Genomic DNA, 19789 nt, shown 5'->3' on the forward strand with positions numbered 1-19789 from the left:
CGATGCGGTAATTCACATTTAATAGGCAGCAGGGGCCTTTCTTCGCGGAGGTCGCGTTTTCAACAGCCCCGCGTTCGGGTTGGTTTGCTCCGGTATCTCCGGTTTCCGCGCCCTGTTCGGACACGCGCGTCCACAAAAGAGACCAGTCGGGCCTGAGGGGCGGACTGGTTGAGAGGTTGGGCTGTTCGATTCCAAGAAACGTAAACATGAGGGAAAAGCGGTGTTGTACAACAAACAATTCCGTATTGTGAATGACAAGGGATCTCGACACCTTTAATAAGTCAAATGTATTAACTTGTTGTTGCTGGAAACTTACACGTTACAAATTCGGGCACATGCAGATCAGTTTTCCTGTGAGGGATCATTGCTTTGTAGTTTCCTGATTAATTATAGTGAGACAACGTGGCTATTGTCACCTCGACAAACATATATTTAATATAGTACATGTTTACCAGTTCAACTTGGTATTATTATTAACATTTTTTCGTAAAGCGTGATACTACCAGTCCAGTGCAGAACACTGAAATTACGTTATTTTTTGGGTATGCATAAACTTGAGCTACATTCTGCATGGTCAAACTCAAAGACACAAACAAAGTCTGTAATTTTCAGCGGCGGAGGATAAAGTCGTCTAAATACTAAAACTAGAGCAAATACAGTATTGTAGAACTGGATATAAGATATTACAAACTTATAAAACGCTTGCATGTCTAGCAACTCGTGCCCGATGACGAATATTATGAGCGCCACGCACTTGTCGTCATTTTCAGGCGACACGCTGGACTCGAACCCTGTATTTTCAACACTAAAAATAACAGATTATATTCGAGAAGATCATCTCTGTTGTGGTTATTGGTACTTTATTTCGTAATAAGTTTAAAAATAATGAAAGAAACAACAAAAACAAAGACGAATAAGTAAGTGTGTCGGGGTCGAGGACGTTACAGAGAAGATGGCGTCTGTTTAGGTCGGGCTCGTCACCTCCCCTCGGCGTCGAGCGGATTCGCTCCAGCGTTTGAGGAGCAGCAAGAGCCGCAATCTACACAGTGCAGCATTCGCTGCGTCCCGCGACACTTGTACCGCTTTCAGAGTGACCGGTCATCTCGTGATCTCTCCGTATACACTGTGACGTGTAAATAAATTGGCGTTTTTTAGCGCGCGCCTGCCTGCTTAGCTCAGTTAAACTGCGTGGAGTTGTTCGGAAGGGGTTTCGGTCGGTTGGTTGGTGTTTTTAAGCTCGTTGTTTTCGATGTGACCGGTGGAACACGGTGTTTCCCCGCTCGCGTGAGTTGTGTCGTCGAGGCGACGGGATGTCGGACAACCAGAGCTGGAACTCGTCGGGCTCCGAGGAGGACCTGGACACGGAGTCGGGGCAGCCCGTGGAGCTCGGCGGGGTCCTCAGCAAGGTGGGTCGCAACCGGCGCTGCCATCCACCGGCGGGTCAGTCACGTTAACCGTCTAACGTTTTATCAGCTGCTGCAAGTCAGTGTAAATCATTCATTGGCATTGGGGTTTTTCTTGTCAGTACACGATTTTGGAGGACAGAGCTGGTGCGCTCATGATGTCAGTCAGGTGGCGAGGTCAAAAACAAAACATAAATCACTGAGCACCGGGCGCACTTTGGACTTTAAACAACAAAATATGGACACGAAGTGCTTGTGACTCGTGAATAACTCTTTAGAGACGCGTTTGCCGAGCGCTTAAAGCCCCACGTTATGGAGGAAGGTTCAAAGGTGCCGCAGCTCGCGCTCAGCTCGCTGCACTTCCTTGTGTGACTTCGTTCGCGCGTAGCTGAGGGAAATTTCCTCAGCGCGTTTTCGTCTCTGTCTTCCAGTACATTCCTTCTCCACAGCCCTTCTTCCAACGTGCTGTTCGGAGTGCATTTGTGTGGCTCTAATTGAATTTAATCGCATTTGCAAATCACTCTAGCATGACTGAACGTCTTTCCATCAGTCACAGTGCTCTCTCACTACGGCAGTTCTTAAGAGGATTACTCACTCTGTTCTCTGAACTTTCATGACATTAAGTTAAGTGTTAAATACTTAAATTGCATAGATGGATGGATAAACATAAATGCACTCGGTTTACGTTTTTATCCAAAAGCAATAACTTTGCTTATGAATGGAGAACTACGACAAACAAAGCTGGTAATCTAGACTAGTAGTTAGAGTACTCAGTACTGCCTTTACACCCAAAAAGTTCGCAGGTTTGTTCCCCCCCTCCAGCTGTAGTACCTAAGCAGGTACTTCCCCTAAATTACTCCACTGAAAACTACCCAGCTGTGTAAATGGGTAAATAATTATAAATACCTTAACGTTGTAAGTCGCATTGAAGAAAAGCATCAGCTATGAGTAAATGTAAACTATGCAATGTTTGTGTAAATAGCTCAGGTTACACATTTCTTGAACAGGAGGGTTTCTCTTTGATCTAGCTGACAGGCTTTTGCTCTTTATCCTTGAATATGTTTCTGAACTTGTTGTAAACATCACCATACAGTGACTTGAATGATAAACAGTGCACACAGCTGTAGGGAGTGATATATTGCATCTGAAGTTATAATCTTAATTTTTTTTTTTGCAGTGGACCAACTACATTCACGGGTGGCAGGACCGCTGGGTGGTGTTAAAAAATAACACCTTGAGCTACTACAAAAGTGAGGATGAGCGGGAGTACGGATGCCGCGGGTCACTGTGTCTCAGCAAGGCTGTTATCACGGTAAGGACCTGGACAAAAGCAGCATTCCTGCAGCATATATAAGTTGATCAGGCATCAGACTCACCCCAGAATGTTTTTATTGACCAGTGTTTTTATTTCTGTTTTAATCTTATTTTTTTCTAGAAATATTTTTAAATGCTTACTTTGAGGATTATTTTTATTTTTCAGCATGTGTTGTTCTGCTTTGAAACAGATTTAACAAACTGTTGGTATTGTTGTGGGTAGGGATTTCTGTAATGAATAACTACCATGAATCATGGTGCCTTTCAAGGTGTGGAGAAAGTATATGGTTTAATTGATATCTCTAGGTTTTGCCTGAAGGACCATTTCATCAGTAATAAAAATAGGAGATGATGTAAAGCATAATCCAGCATACAGAGCAGCCCTCAAGGCCCAGGGTCATCCTCCACTGGTTTAATCTGCCTGAGTCATGGGTGCTAACTGTAGTAATAATTTACCTCTATGAAGTTTTTATTGCAACAGTGATTTCGTAGAACAGTCTGAATCTTCCAGTTAAATGAAAGAAGGGTGGCTAAAATGTTAAAATAGCTGGTTTGCATTAGTTAGCATTCAGCAGTTGACATTCAACAAAACAGCGACTGTTGCGATCCTGTATTTTAAGAAGAGAGCAACCATCCTTTGTTTTGTGTTGCGCAGTAGTACATATTTACGTAATCTTTAAATGGTTTGGTTTTCATGACTGGTTCAAACTTTTTTAAAAGTTATAATTAACCACACTCTTTTCCCTTGATAATTTGTTTACCTTTTTCAGAGTTTTCTGAACATCCACTGAAAATGATGTGTTCTGAGGACAGATGTTGTAAGCGTTAACTGGAGGTGCTTTCTACCATACTGCTTAAGAGATGGTTATAATACTGATATAAAGGCTGAATTTTAATAAGTTTGATAAAATCAAGTGCACAAGAGGATTTGGAAATGAATTTGAGATATTCACATTTGCTTAGATTTTTCTGTGGTCATCTGTATATTGCAATTTTGGATCAGGCAGTAATCTATCTCAGTAACTTAAGTTCCTTTTCAGGAAAAAAAGCATAATAATTCAGCAGAAATTGGATGCCCCACTGAGAATTTGTTTTTGTGACAAGTGCTATTGTTTAGTTCAAAATAAAAACAAATGGGATTGTTCTCACAGAATACAACAGGATTAAAACATGATCTGATTAAATATCTGCCTTTATGTGTGACCAGATTGGAACAGAAAAGATTTATTTTTGTCTCCTAGTCTGTAGGTCACCGCTCACTAAGTCTCTTATTTCACAGTTGTAACTGTTTATAACCTGAGTGCAGTATAATTGAATCAGCCAGAAACTCATCTTGGCTTTAATTCAATGAATCAGCCAAAATTTTTGCTAGTCCATGTAACTGAGAGCACTGGACTCACCACTGGATGCAGTGCCTGTCTTTTAAGGCTGATTTGAGCATTTGACTGCAGTTTACTTTTTCCTGTGAGAACACATTGGGCAACTCTTTCATATCACAACCAGCAATCATATTAAAAGGAAAGATGTAAGGTTACTGTGGTTGCTTGGCAAGGGATCTAGCATATTTCCTTATTGAGGTATTCAAACTTGGGTCTTGTCAACCTGGTGAATATGTAAATAGTTTTCTTAGCTCACTGTTTGCAGGAATTCCTTTTTCAACATGGATGGTGTCATAGACGGTCTATTTAAGCAGTCATTTGAAATAATTTTCTGTACAGTGATAACCTCAAAACCAAACTCCATGCTGCTGAAATTGCAGATATCTAAGTGTCACAGACTTAGTGCTTTGTAAGGAGCTCCTTGCATTAGTCCTTGCTTTTACTCGGCTTTTCCTCAGCAAAAACTTACTAAACTTTTTATTTTTTATTTTTAAGAAAGACTCTAGTCCGCAGCCGATGGCCACCAAACTATTCAGCACTTTTTCTTCCCTCACTGCTGATGATTTTGCCTCCTACTTTAGAGACGAGGTGATTTCCATCACTGACAAGTTCTGAGCATCTGCCTAGCCCATCAATGCTGGGACTCCTAACAAAGCCTCTTTCTTAGCATTTCAATCTGTATCAGAAGGTGAATTCTCTGACTTGCTCTCACACAGAGCCAGCACTTGCTCTCTTGATCCCATCTCTTTTTCTTTTTAGAGACAATTTCACTGCAGTTTATTTCTATTCTCTATCATTAATTCCTCATACTCTGATTGCTTCCCATCTGCCATCAGACCTGCCCACACCTCACTGCTGTTAAAAGAAGCACCTCTGGAATCAGATCCAAACCAGAATTAAAGCATAGTTTCTCTGCTCCTTTTTTTTTTCCCCCCCTCTTAAACTCTGGAACATGCAGCTTATAACCAGTATGTATTTCTTGCCCAGAATGGTCATCTTGATTGCCATCGGTCTGGATTCAAGATGAACCTTTGCCCTAAGACTAATGTCCTTGCAGTGTCAGTTATTCTCCAATCATCTAGAGTATCCTCCCTTTCCTTGGCTCTCACTTTACTCATCTCTGTGCCATATGACTCTGTCAACGACTTTATTCTCCTTTCCTCTCTTGGACAGCTTGGCTTCAAAGGGTGGTACTGGGATGGTACTGAAATGTTTTGAGTCCTACCTTTCAGGTAGGTCTTAAGAGGTAGTTTGGCATGGGTCCCTGTCTTCCCCTCAGCCTTTCTCAATTGGTGTTCTGCAGGTCTTGGTGCTGGGCTCCTTACTCTTCTTCATCTGCACCTCTCCCCTTGCTCTGTCATTGCCTGCCACGGATTCTCCTGTCACTGCTATGCTGATGACACTCAGCTCTTCTTTTCCCCCTCCCACTACTGACGTATCCTCTCATATCGCAGCTTGCTTCTATCATCTTTATTTGGATGACTGATAATCATCTAAAGGTCAACCTCTCAAAGACCGATATGTTTCACCTCCCAGCAGGTCTGTCCACCTGTTGGGAATTCTGAAGTTGAAAACTTGCTCATTTCATCTACTTCATTGGTCAATAGCCTGGAAGTTGTTAACTGTAGTCTTCGCTTCTTCCAACACATTAAAGTCATAACCTGGTCCTGTATGTATGTCCTGCATAACGACCACAAGATCTGACCTTATCTCACAACATGCTCTGCTCATCTTCTGGTCCAGTCCATAGTGATATCCTGTCTTGATTACTGCAACTCTCTCCTGTCTTACTGCCTCCTCCATCTCATATCTCCAGCTGATATAGAATGCTACTGCATGAGTTGTTTTACCTGTCAAAGCTTTCCCATGTATCTCCCTCCTTCTCTCTCTCTCTCCATTGTCTCCCTGTAGCTGCCAATGCCAACTTTTAAGACTCTGGTTACAGGGAGGGGGGGGGGAAAACTGGTCTAAAGACCATTAATCCATCTGCTCCCCAATACCTGAGGGACCTTATTACTCACTGTGCCTCAGACTGCTACGCTCCTCCACCTCTGGCCACGAGCTGGTTCAACACACAAGGTCCAGAATCAAAAACCTGAATGTTTTCAGTTCTGCCTCCAGTGTTATGGAATCAGCTCCCTGTCTCACTCAAAACTGCTGAATCAGTGTCAACATTGAAGAATTGTTTAGAAACGAATCTCTTTCAGACCCACTTCTTTCCTGACCTACTGCCTAGTCCATAAATTTGCACTACATTATCTGTTCAAAAAATGTATTCCCTCAGTAGATGTAGATACTCATGAAATTTAAGCTCGCACAGATGGTAGATTCCAGACAGTCTCGTTCTATCTGTTGGTGAAATGAACTTCTGTTTACTAGTGAGTTGGATATTGCTTTAGATGAAAGTATCTCCTAAATTAATAAATATAAATATACACACACAGTCTGATCCCAATATAACTCACTAACCCACTGGCCAGCTGTTTCAGGGTTAGCAACATAATGGGCAATGGTGAATTCAAGAGACTGGGATTTACGTGAGGGCAGTAGGTAGCATAGTGGACCCATGACCCATGTGGGTGGCTCAGTGGCACAGCAAGTAGTGCTGCTGTCTCACAGTGCCTGAGTGATGTGAGAGCACGTGGGTTCCATCCCTGCTCAGTCTGTGTGGGTTTCTTCTTGGTGCTCTGGTTTCCTCCCACAGTCCAAAGACATGCTGTTCAGGTTCATCCATAGTGTGTGAGTGACAGAGAGAGTGTGTGTTGCACTGATGTATGGATGAGTGACCCGCTGTAAGTAGTGTATCTAGCAGTGTAAGTCACCTTGGTGAATAAGGTTTGTGTAAGACCTGTGCAGATGTCATTTTGGAAGTGCATCTCATTGACCTTTTTTCTTCTGCTCTAAAATTGGTCTCTGGATTTTCTTTTTTTTTTTTTTTTTTCTTTGGAGGCTGTTTCTTATTCCTGGATGTGCAATAAATATGTTTATGTTGATGAGAAAAACTTTTGGAAGATGAGTGTAATAGTCTGTTTCCAACTATAATCGCAGTTTATAAGAACTGGGCAGCTTGACTGCTTTGGCTCTCACCTTCTGTCAGACTGCCAGTGCCGTTGTTGAGGGTCTTTTGTCTTATCATTTGCTGAGTTGCAGGGTTGTGAATGGCACTGATCCCGGAAAGTGTGCTCTGCTCAAACTGTCTGTACCCGTCACTCCACACATGCATATACTACTCTAAAGCATGATGACACTGTTTTCTTATAGATTCAAGGAATTGTCAGGTTTTTAAGGCAAACCCTCTATTTTACCCAAAATTACAAAAACAAGGAATGGGACATTTTTAACAAGTTTGGTTTTGGGATTGTTTGTAGCAGTCATGTTTTCTAGATCAGAGAATATTTAATTTTGGCAGAGGTTCCTCCAACAGTTTACAGCAGTGTCAGACATTGTTTGGGTGCTCTGGTTTCCTCTCACAGTCCAAAGACATGCTGATCAGGTTCATCCATAGTGTATGAATGAGAGTGTGTTCCCCTGATGTATGGATGAGTGATCCATTGTAAGTCACCTTGGTGAATAAGGTGCGTGGGCTGATAACACTACATAGAGTTCATTGGAAGTCGCTTTGGAGAAAAGCGTCTGCTAAATAAATACATACATATATAAATGTTTGAATTGAGAACTAGATGCTTGATATTTTGCACCACGTTCATCAAGGAACTTGAATATAAACTGTATCGCCAGAAATGCACATTGTACAATCAAACTTTGACCTTTTTCCTAATGATAATCTATTTGCCCTCAATAGAATGTAGCACATGTACAAATCTGTCACACCCCTCTTACTTCAAACCAAGTAATTTCTTGCATTGAAACACTGCAAACAAGTCGTTGAGTACTGTTGAATATATTTGCTGTCAGGAGACACTGGTGTGCCTTGACTGCTGTCCCCAGGGTCCTATGAGGAATTCCATGAAGTGGGATTTGACTGTAAGCTACCTCACTTTTGATATTGATCAAAAGTTAAGACTTCTGTGGGAGTTTTCTTTACCTCACCTGTTGAAAAGTTTACAATATCTGACTAATCGCACTTCATGCAGTTGGTTGTTATTTCAAAATATACCAGTGCTGTCTGACAACCATGAAGCTAACTTGTCCAAGCAACATCCTGAATTTTCACTGAATGGGACATCTTAACCTCAACACATTCTCCAACCGAATCAGTTTTTTTTAATGCACTGTTCAGAAGTCTAGACTAGTCTAGTGACTTTAAAGCCAGGTCTAGGAAGAACTTTTCTCTGCATATTCATAACGAGGGAAGTATGTGACATCTCTGGAAGGCCAAGAGAATACCGTGGCCAATAGTGATAATCAAGAAATGTTCACTAATGTGTTTAAAACTAGTGTCGGTGTATACTGACTTTGACATTAACCTTGTCCTTGATCACAACCTTGAAAGCAACTTGAGACTGAAGATTTCACAACTTTCTTCCATTTGACTTGATTGATTTTGAATGAATTCTTTTCAGTGTCATCTGCAGTACATTTTTATCCAGTTATAATAGATCAAGGCATACATGGCAAGCTGTTGACAGCTTATAGATGTCTTATTGAGGAATTGAGTCACCCTTAGCTGGACAGGCTGGTATGCTAATGACAAGTCATGTAAGCCCTCTTGAATCTCATACATTCACAATTTAAATCTCCTGCTGAGGTGAAAAACTTTTGCTTCTCTAGCAATGCTGCTTATTATTTCTTTGGTAAGGAGCTGGAGTATAAATAAAGTCAGCGATCTCCACTTGGCAGCCCTCCCTGTCGTGAATAAGGCTGTGTGGTCCAGATGAACCGGCACTACGTGTGGCCCTAAGAAGGCACTTGTACAACAGCCAAGCTCTTCAAAGTTTTGCATCTGTTGAAAGGCCCTGGGCTCATTGTTTTCTCAGGTTGAAACAGTTTAGTGAACCAGTGAAAACTGCTGATCCCATACAGAGCCATAAACCTACACTGTAAACAATCTAATGGGAGGATAGTTATCTTATTCCTTCATCATTTATTACTGTAACTTTTTTTCTGCCAAAAGTATTTTAAGTGCATTAATATATTTTCTTTGAGATAAAGTTTGACTGCCTTTTAGGTTTTGGATTGCAAAACTGCATGTAAAATTTTGTATTGCAGTTTTCAGGTGGAGTACTGTATTTATTGGTTAATTTCATATTTCACACTGTCAGCTTGAGATTGAAGAGCAGTGACCATGCAGGCAACCAATTTTGGACAACTTTAGTTAAACTGACTACAGCATCTGTGTTTTACAGTTTTAAATATATACTCTGGCTTTTTGCATAGGAAGTATATAGATGCAAAAGAATATAGCCCCCAGCAGCACTGGCGCTGACCTCATTTTCCTAAAAGACCTTTTATTTCCCTTGTTTTGTTCCCACTAGACATTCTATGAATGCTTTTATTTAACCCACGCCTCTCACATCTCAGCATTATGTCATCAGATTCAGGTCAGCAGGTTTTTGGAACAGGAATCACCTGCCTGTAAAATTTAGACATGGTTGGTTTTTGTGGAGATTAAAATTTCTTCATAGACTGTAATAGTCTTGCTTTAACCATTATAATCGAACTTAAGCATTTACACAAGACCGTGTAGTTTCAGAGCAGAAAATGTTCTGAAAGAAGTTGAAACCATGTGTTGTTTTGTCATCCTTAACATTATCATTTGAAACCACATGAACCATGATAAAATACTTTCATAGAATAATTCTTTGCACTATATTATAATGAAAACTGTTTTATATTTGCATTTAAATGGGTTACTTTTTGCTATACAGTATGTGGTTTTATATTGTTTCCTAATGCAAATGCATGCTAAAAGGCTTAATTGTGGAGAACTGTTAGAATGATTCTTTATTACTGTCTGCTTAGGGATTTCTGACACAAAATGCATATTGCATTTACATTCCACTTATATTTACTTCCTTGGCTTATTAATTTTCTGTAAAGCAGTATACATTGGTTTACTCATTTGTACAGTGAAGTAATTTTTACTGGAGCAATTTATGGTAACTACCTTCCTCTAGTTTGCTATGGTAGGACTGAGATTCACACCTTGTCCTTCAAGTTCAAGGCAGTAGCTCTGTGCATTATGTAACCTACTGCCCGTATTGCATTTGTGGAAATGCAGGAAGGTAAACCACTGGATATGGAAACTGAACTTTGTAAAATGCCATAACCTTTAACGTGCTTGTTCCTTCAGACTTCAGGACCAGGGATATCAGAATATGATGGGTTTTTTTTAATCATATGTACAGCTTCAGGTTCTAAATAAAAATGAAGCACCCATCCCTTTAACATCAAATGAGCCAAGCCATAGTGGTATTTGGACTGACTTTCAAAAAGTAACTCTCAAGTTCAAGGATTTTCTTGTGTGAGAAGAAGGAAGAAATTCTTTATTTGAGGTGTTTATTTTTATTAGTTTGACAAATGTTTGGAATTTGTTTTCCAAATGTTGTTTTCAAGTTACTAAGCATGAGAGAGACACAAAATTGTAAATTTTAATTCAGCTATTTAGTTTAAATAACTGAAACTACAGTTAATTTGGTCACAGTACAGGAAAATTTAAGATGCTATTTACAAGTTTACAGTAATTTTATTCCTGTGCTATGATTTTACTTGTGTTGTGACATCTAGCTTAGGTGAGAAACAAAAAATGGTTATCAGATTTGCTGACCATACATCCTTCCACAGCCTCATGAGTTTGACGAGTGCCGGTTTGACATCAGTGTCAATGACAGCGTCTGGTACCTGCGGGCCCAAGACCCTGAACACCGACGGCAGTGGATTGAGTCTATTGAGCTGCACAAGGTAAGACAGGTTTACCGTCTTTATGATTATCACCAGAGGTGTGCATTGTCACTCTGTGACTTCAAACCCTAGAACTGCATGCATTTCTTTCATTTGTGGTTTTCTGTGTTTTTTCTGTTATGTAATAAGTTTGAAGAAGGCAAATTAACCAGAAACCAAGAAATAACATCACTTTCTATTACTTTAGCTGTCTGAAAATGAACTGGAGAGGTTATGCCTAGGGGAGTGTTAGTTGTGAAGAGTCCCTTAGTCCCACCAGACACTCTTAGTTCTACACACACAGATTTGAGGCATGTTGAAGCATTTGAAATATATTAAAAATGCCCTTCATTTAGGGATCTTCTGATGGCTTCAGGTTCAGTGGAGCACTGTGTGTGGTTTCTTTGCCTGACTTCCCACATTCGTGTTCTGCGTGTTGAGGTCTGCAGGGCACTAAGGTGTGGCAGTGTGCAGCTGCTCCATAGAGGGTAAGAAGAAGTTGAGAAGTGGAATGAAAATTGATTACAGGTTAGGGATCTGCATTTGACATCAGAAGATGAATGGTGGAGATATCAACAAAAATCTGCTATAGTTGCACTGTTGAAAAGTCCTTCACATGTTATGCATCAGCTTGAGGCGTAGCTGTTAAAGCTACATCCTCACATTCAGAGGTCTGAGATTTGGATCCCACCTCCTGCTGTAATACTCTTGAGCAAGATACTTACTCTGAATTGTTAAAGTAAAAATTAGCCCAGTAAGTAGCTAAATATTGTCACCTTGGAGAAAGCGTCAGCTGAAGAAATAAGCATAAATGTTTAAAGACCCTGCTTTTTTAAAAAAAGTCAACGGTGTCACTGTGCAAAAGTCACTTAGGGTAAGAACGTGTGCTGCTTAAATCGGCACGGTATTTGTTTTGCAGCCACTCGACATTAAGCAGATCTGTCAGGTTTGATTGCTGAAAGTGGGTGGGACGAGCTGGAGTCCACAATTGCTGTCGCACCAAAACATGTAGGCTAAGGGGAAACACATGGGGGAGTGTTGAGTCCTTTTAAACAGAACCATATTTCAGAGGCCCTGCACACGGCTCACAAGGAGACAGAAGTGCCCCCCCCACCGAAGGGGTTTCTTTGTTTTGATTGCACTTGAATAGCAGCCGAGGACTCATAACTCATTGTTATTTTTCCAAAACATTAAGCAGGAGCCAACATGCAGTACCCCACCCCCATTCCCTTGTGTCCCACTGCACAACATGAGCCAGTTTGTCCCCTTTCACCAAGCATGTTGTAGACGGCAGAGCTCAGTTGACACTTTGTTTCCCATACTGTGAGCATACCATGAGCCAGGTCTCTACATGTCCCACAGACTGCAATAAGAGAGGAATTTGGCAGCATTTTAAGATGGGCAGAGGATTTCAGCTATATTTCAGATGCTGACCTGTAAAGCCGTTCAGACCTTTAAGTTCAGAAGCGCAAAATCAAGAGTATGATATATCGGTCTACCCAGGACTTAAAGCATATTAGCTTAATGGTAGAGTTAGTGCAGTCAAGTTGAATTCAACTTACAGCGATCACTCACAAGGTTTTCATGGTGAGGGAAGGGTTCGGAAGTCCTTCACGATTGGCTTCTTGTGTGCGTGTCTTTGGAATGTGAGCACAGGGAGAACGTGCGAACTCTGCATACCCTGAGCCTGACTGGAACCCCAAAGCACAGCTCAGGCAGTGTGAGGCACCATCCATACTACTGTGCCACTTATCTTGCTTGTTGATAATATTTTTAAATAAAAATAAATGCTGTTGATATATTTTGCCTAAACTCAGAAATATGATTATAGCATCTTTTTGCAGGTTCTAAGTACAACTCATGGACTAAGATGTCACAGTGAATAGGGAAATAGGGAAGAGTTGTGGCATTTTAGCTGTTTGTTTACGCCAATAAAAACCTCATTCATGGCAAGCGGGCTGAAAGGCTGAATGAAGCCCACAAAGGAGTGTAAAACTTGGTAATCAGGATATCAATAGAAAATCCTTTAATGCTTTTTACATACAACGTTGCAGTCAGTATTGATTGAGAATTATAATGTCATGATATTCATGCAGTTTTTCACACTGTTTCCTTTTAAGAGTAGCACTGAAAAAGAGCAACAAGATGCATACAGTCATGTGAAAAAGAAAGTACACCCTCTTTGAATTCTATGGTTGTACGTATCAGGACTTAAAATCATTTGGTCCTTAGCAGGTCTTAAAATTAGGTAAATAGAACCTCAGATGAACAACAATACTAAGTACACCCTTATGGCTTCCATAGGAATTAAGAGGGTAAGTAGCAGCCAGGTGCTGCTAATCAAATGCCCTTGATTAATTGATCATCAGCAAGTGTGACCACCTCTATAAAAGCAGAAGTTTTGGCAGTTTGCTGGTCTGGAGCATTCAGGTGTGTGGTAACACAATGCCAAGGAGGAAAGATGAAAGCAATGATCTTAGAGAAGCAATTGTTGCTGCCCATCAATCTGGGAAGGGTTATAAGGCCATTTCAAAACAATTTAAAATCCATCATTTGACAGTGAGGAAGATTATTCACAAGTGGAAACTATTCACGACAGTTGCTAATCTTCCCAGGAGTGGACGTCCCAGCAAATTCACCCCAAGGTCAGACCGTGCAATGCTCAGAGAAATTGCAAAAAACCCAAGAGTTACATCTCAGACTCTACAGGCCTCGGTTAGCATGTTAAATGTTAAAGTTCGTGACAGTACAATTAGACAAAGACTGAACAAGTATGGTTTGTTTGGAAGGGTTGCCAGGAGAAAGCCTCTTCTCTCTCAAAAGAACATGGCAGCACGGCTTAGGTTTGCAAAGTTGCATCTGAACAAACTACAAGACTTCTGGAACAGTGTCAACCAAACACAGCATATCAGCACAAACACTTCCTAGCAGCTGTCCAGCACGGTGGTGGAGGAGTGATGATTTGGACTTGTCTTGCAGCCACAGGACCTGGGCACCTTGCAGTCATTGAGTTGACCATGAACTCCTCTGTATACCAAAGTATTCTAGAGTCAAATGTGAGGCCATCTGTCCAACAGCTAAAGCTGGGCCGAAATTGGGTCATGCAACAGGACAATGATCCCAAGCACACCAGCAAATCTACAACAGAATGGCTGAAAAAGAAAAGAATCGAGGTGTTGCAATGGCCCAGTCAAAGTTCAGACCTCAACCCGATTGAAATGCTGTGGTGGGACCTTAAGAGAGCTGTGCATAAACAAATGCCTGCAAACTGAAGCAACGTTGTAAAGAAGAGTGGGCCAAAATTCCTCCACAACTATGTGAGAGATTGATAGTCATACAGAAAACGATTACTTCAGGTTATTGCTGCTAACCGTGGTTCTACAAGCTATTGAATCATAAAGTGTACTTAGTTTTTCCACATGTGGCTTCTCCATTTTGGCTTTATTTTTGTTAAATCATGACACGCTGTAATATGTCATCTATTGTTCATCTGAGGTTCTATTTACCTAATTTTAAGACCTGCTAAGGACCAGATGATTTTAAGTCCTGATACGTACAACCATAGAATTCAGAGAGGGTGTACTTTCTTTTTCACATGATTATAGTTCCAGGCAGATCCAAGGGCCCAGAATGCATGGCTCAACAGGCAGGGCCTCCGCTATGCTCTTACATCACACAGCACTCTTGTCTCATCCTACCTCTTTTTCATCTGTCACTCTTCTAGTTTCTTTTGTTAGCATTGTCCTTGATCGCTGCGTGTATACGGTGCTTCTGGGTGGGGACTTAACACAGGAAAACCAGGTCAAATGTATGAGAGGAATGAAAAGAAAATGCTGACAATTGTTGATAAAAGTAGCAGAGGATGGGGTTGTGAGTCGTGCTGCTCGCAAGTGCAGACACCCCCAGCGCTCATGAGTGGCCTCTCGGTGGTTTGCCAATAAACTTGAAGCTTGAGAAGTGGAGACTACATCATGTGATCAGTAGTAACTTGCAGCCTTCTTTGTTCCGCAGACTTCAAGCCTACATCCTACTTATCTAAATAATTCAGCCACTTTGAGTTTTACCGTGGCATGGTATACACATGGCTAAACTGCAGCAGGTAGTGTAGTTCAGAGCTCTTGGCTTGTAATAAAAGGGTCTAGGTTCTGTTCCCCGCGCCTGCTGTAGTACCAATGCTCTCATAAAAATGACCCAAATCTCATAAGTGGGGAAATCATTGTAAGAAGTTTAGTGTGCAGACCTAACATTATAAGTCATTTAGGACAAATGGGCAGGCTAAATAAAGGTTAAGACTAAATAACAGGTAACATGCCCCTGGAAAAGCGTTTGCCTGTGCTAGTACTCATTTCCTGTGGTGGGACTCGAGCTGTGAGGTGCATCTTGAAATACAGGTGTCAGACTTCAAGACCATTGAGGGCCAGTCCTGCTACACACTCCACTATGTCCTCCAACCCCTGCAAACTCCTTGCGTGGTCTTCTTGCCCAGCACCATTCTTCTTATTGGTCTCTATGCTTGAACACAGGCATGGGGTGGCCCACTCGTTGGTATGTCCACAAGAAAGGCGTGAAAATACTTAACATCAAAGCAAGGAAATGCTCATTAGCCATTTTGTTCAGCCCTGGGGTCATAGAACGATTTATAAGGATAAGAAGAAAAAGCTTTGTGTGGAAGTACAATGTTTTGCAGCAGGTTTATGTCCTTTTTAGTTCTAAAATAAATGTGCAGTCTATTTCTCTGGCTATTCAAAGGATTTGTTTGCATTTAGGAAGCTGGAAGAGTTGAGTTTGATCCCATCTTACAGCCAGTGTCTGCAGATCCATGTCCTTTGGCTAGCTCGCACACAAATTTGCATACATGGTTTGACTTCAGTTTTGGCCCATGTGTGGCTGGTCTTACGCTCTGATTTTTCTTCTCCTCAGAACGAGGTGTTCTGGTGAGGCATCAAGTTGGGAGTGCATGTGCAGCACTGATGGACTTACGATGGGAACAGAGTGCAGTGACACAGGGCCGCTGTGAGCAGCTGTAGTCCTTTGCATGGGGCCATCCATAACCTCAGTTGCCTGCTTGCATTCTCCTCCTTGCAGACAAACAGGTCATTGTCTGAAGAGTTGTGATTCATAGAGGAAATTCTCTATTGAGTGCAGTATTTGGGGTTTTCACTTCCATTCCTATTGAACATGCTACGTTTGCATTTAATTTGCTTCTCTTCACAGATCTGTAACCATAGTGGTAACACTTCATAAAACATACTGTAAGATTAAAATTGTGCTTAAAGTATGCTGTTCTACTGTTTGCAACACATACATCATATAAGAAATCATTGTAATAGTCATTATTTTTGTTCTTGCTAAAGAACAATGTTGTATTTAAGCTTGCAAACTATTATTTACCGTATGACCTTAACGGTGCCACCAATGTCACAGTGCCTTACGCTACAAAATCCCTTAAATGTTTGGTATTAGAAAGGGAAGTGTGTGAAAATGAGCATGTGGTGTGAGGGCTTGGTTCTCCCATTATCAGTCTCAGTCCTGAGGTCTGGTGTTTTGACTGAAGCGGAAGGCTAAAACCATTTGTTGAACCTCAAGCATCACTCAGGCTTTCAGCTTCAGGCTAGAGGAGTGCTAACTTCAGAAGCACCAGTGGGGTAGCTACTCTACACTAGTGTCACACTAATACCAGAGTAGACATGTGGAATTGACAAGGATAGAGTAGCCAGGCAAGCAAAGACCAAAACGGACAGGAATGTGGGATCAGATATTTAGAGCAGCATGCGTCCACATGACTGGACTGGACTAGAGGTGTAGGAGATGTTGCAAAGTTTGTGAAATTTGGAAGAATTCAGATCTCAATCCAACATGGTTCTTAAAGATTTTCACAAAGAGATTAACAATACTCGGTAAGAAAATGTGTAAGGGTTCAGGGAGAACTTCTGCTTTTGGTTTAGAAGATTTGTTTAAATTGATGTGAGAGTGGGACCATGTGACTATTCATGCTTTTGAGGACTATGTTTACATTTGGCCACACTTGACATCTGTCATGAAATAATTAAGATTTTATTTATCGATTTGAGTAATTACTCTAGGTCTGTTGGAACAAAGAGCTGAAATGCGGATTTTAGTTTGTATAGATTCCCATCGCTGAGCTACAGTCAATGCAAATTTGATTTTGCATGGTGCTTTTCTCAGTAACATTATTATAAAACATTTGCGTGACACATCACAAAAAATGATATCGAGAAATATTGTTTTTGTAGTTGTTTTGCTTTGGACTCTGTTGTAAAAAGTCAAAGCCAACAGGTATAACATAACAAAAGAGTTTTTGTCGTGTGAAAACTATACATGTGACCATTGATTTTAGAATTAGTAAATTTAATTTTGTCAGGAGTTAGATTGTTCAGTGGTGTGACTCTTATGAATATAGTCACAGAATACATTATTGGACTCGAACCCAAGTCAATGGCCTGTGTAGGATCAGTTTCTCCTATATCTTGGCTCGTTTCAGGAAGCATACCGTTCGGAGGGTGTGGTCCCTGGCTGCCTGGGGCTGATTGCACATGGCGCTAACTGTTAGTGGACAGCTGTGGAAGTACCCCCTACATCGCAGGGATGTTTGCACCAGGGCACACCCTGCTGGTGGAAGCCTGTTTGTTGGCTGAAGCATTGAAAGAGGCAGTGTCTGTATTGTGTTATTTCTACACAATTGTCTAATAAGGCGTGCGTGCGCGCGCGCACACACACACTTGCGTGCTAACACAGTTTAGTTCTCATTTTGGTTTCATTTGACAGGTATAGGAGCAAGTCAGAGGTTTGAGAGCCCGTGGACCAGGCACTGGGAAACAAAGCATTGGCTAATGCAGTTAAGAGCCCTCCATGGAGGGGCAGTGCTGCACGCGCCCTCAGTGTTTGATGCTTCAGTCCACTTGCTTGTAGCGGACCTGACAGTGAGTCAGTCCAGCAGAGGATGCCGTATAATTCTGGCTCAGATTCGTTCAGAGGCTTTATAATGGGTGTCCTGATATATGGGTGGGTGGGACGGAGGCAAGTGTGATGGACTGTGGGAAAGTGTTTCTGCTCTCCCTGGCAGAAGGGAGCAGGCACTCCAACACTCCTGGCCATTACCCAATAGAAATTCTACCAGTCCGAGAGTGAAACAGATGCCCTGTGGCTCCCTCTAGTGGCAGAGTGGAGGCGTACAGATGAAACCTTCCTGCGGTATGAATGTTGTCTTGTGCTGTTATCTGCTGTGCAGTGGCAGTTATCCTTGTAATTCATTTGACTTTTTTTGTTTTTATAAAATACATTTTCTGTTGTTTTTTCAGCTATTATATTTCTGATAGTTTAATCAATAAAACAAACTAGAATAGCAAAAGAATGTATCAAAAGTTTTTAATTTTTTAAAAAATGCACCATGATTTTTTTTTTTTTTTTTAAATCTAGTCACTGCCCTCCTGGTGTTGCTTTTGTTTAAATTGAATTTCCATTGTTTAAGACATAATTAGACTCAGGAGACTTTTGTCAGCATGTTTCAGAACCTGACTTTTTCTTTCTCACTGTTGTTCCAGCACACAGTTGGCCCTCATCCCCCAAGTATAATTAGTTAAGCTTCATTGTATTTGGTGCCCTATTTAGTGTCTCTGCTCACATTAATGAGATGTTTATTAGAATGGCTAAATGCAAGTAACTTTGTGGATAAATGCTTTCGAAGCCTGTAGTTCTAGTTCCTTTTCCAGTTATATTGAACTGAATTAAAACATTTAACATTTTTCAGTGGAAGAATAACCTTCTTTTAGGAGTTTCATGAAAGAACACCATATTTGCATGAGTATATAAAAATAGTCAGTTTGATTAAAAGATCACCCAAATCTGTAAGTATTTATCATATAAGGTTTTTTGGGAAGTGTTCTGGAAAGTATTCTAAAGGCCCAGAGACTAGCTTTAAAGTACTCTTGCAGTCATTTTCATTGGAAAGCACAAAAATGCAACTAGGGTAGTTTTCAGTATGCAGACAGCTTTTTCAGAGAGCTCTCCAGTCATTTCAAGTGGAGGACTGCCGAACAATAAGTAACCCCTGGTGCAGCAGCCCACCCACCCACACACTGAGCACACAGTCACACAGCATTATTGACCCGCGTTGAAGTGTGGTGTGGCTGCCAGCAGACTGCGATCATAGAGGCAGAGAGAATCAGAAGTAGAGTGGGATGCTGTGTGGGAGGTGGTGAGAAAGAGAGATTGAGCTAGAGATACAGACGAATGGAGACAGCTTGACTTCTGATTCTTCCTGCTCCCCTCTGCTTCGTTATTCGCTTGCTCGGCACTGGGATGGATCCTGTACGGCAGCATGATGAGGCGGGCATTTCCCGGCGCATCCCCAACGTCAGTAGTTTAGAGGAGCGAGGCAATTTGCACCCGGCACTGAGGAGCAGGGCTGGGCCACAGTGTGCGGGAGAATGGCTGCCTGAGCTGCTGCTGTTGCCTTTTTTTTTTTTTTTTTTCTTTTTTTTTTCCCTTCTCCCCCTCGTCCTGTTCCTTCGGGTGCCACTTTGAGGGAAGCGACGATCACCACTGCCCTCCCACCCTTGGCTGGCTCCAAAGCAGCGCCTGTGTCTCCGTGCTGAACAGCTCCTTATGTTCTGCTCCACCATGCATAAGCGCAGCTGTGAGCTGCTGTGTCTGAGTTGCTGGAGGTGCCGATGGGTGGGCTGATGTCACTGCATGGACGAAACCGCTTGAAAGAAGCTTCGTGGATGTGATCGATGGTGCCGTGTTGATGCCCCAGAGTGGATGCTGCATGCGTACAAAGCTCGCCCGCATCCACTGGCAAGTGGTTAACTGTGTGGTTGATTTCAGCTTGGG

General features: G+C 41.6%; 1 protein-coding gene across 2 annotated transcripts in view; it reads left to right on the plus strand.

Moving 5' to 3' along the window:
* The first annotated feature begins 863 nt into the window (after positions 1-863).
* Positions 864-19789, plus strand: part of LOC108938121 (collagen type IV alpha-3-binding protein) — a 30900-nt gene continuing 11974 nt past the window's right edge. Inside the window, exons 1-3 of one of the 2 annotated variants that reach the window (XM_018758466.1) lie at positions 864-1406; positions 2581-2715; positions 10841-10957. In XM_018758466.1, the coding sequence (XP_018613982.1) occupies positions 1311-1406; positions 2581-2715; positions 10841-10957 (348 nt within the window). In that variant the 5' untranslated portion in view covers positions 864-1310. The remainder of the gene's footprint in view (positions 1407-2580; positions 2716-10840; positions 10958-19789) is intronic. The other variant, XM_018758467.1, reaches the window with a different exon arrangement.

Source organism: Scleropages formosus, chromosome 17, assembly GCF_900964775.1.
Source record: "Scleropages formosus chromosome 17, fSclFor1.1, whole genome shotgun sequence".
Taxonomy (NCBI): Eukaryota; Metazoa; Chordata; class Actinopteri; order Osteoglossiformes; family Osteoglossidae; genus Scleropages; species Scleropages formosus.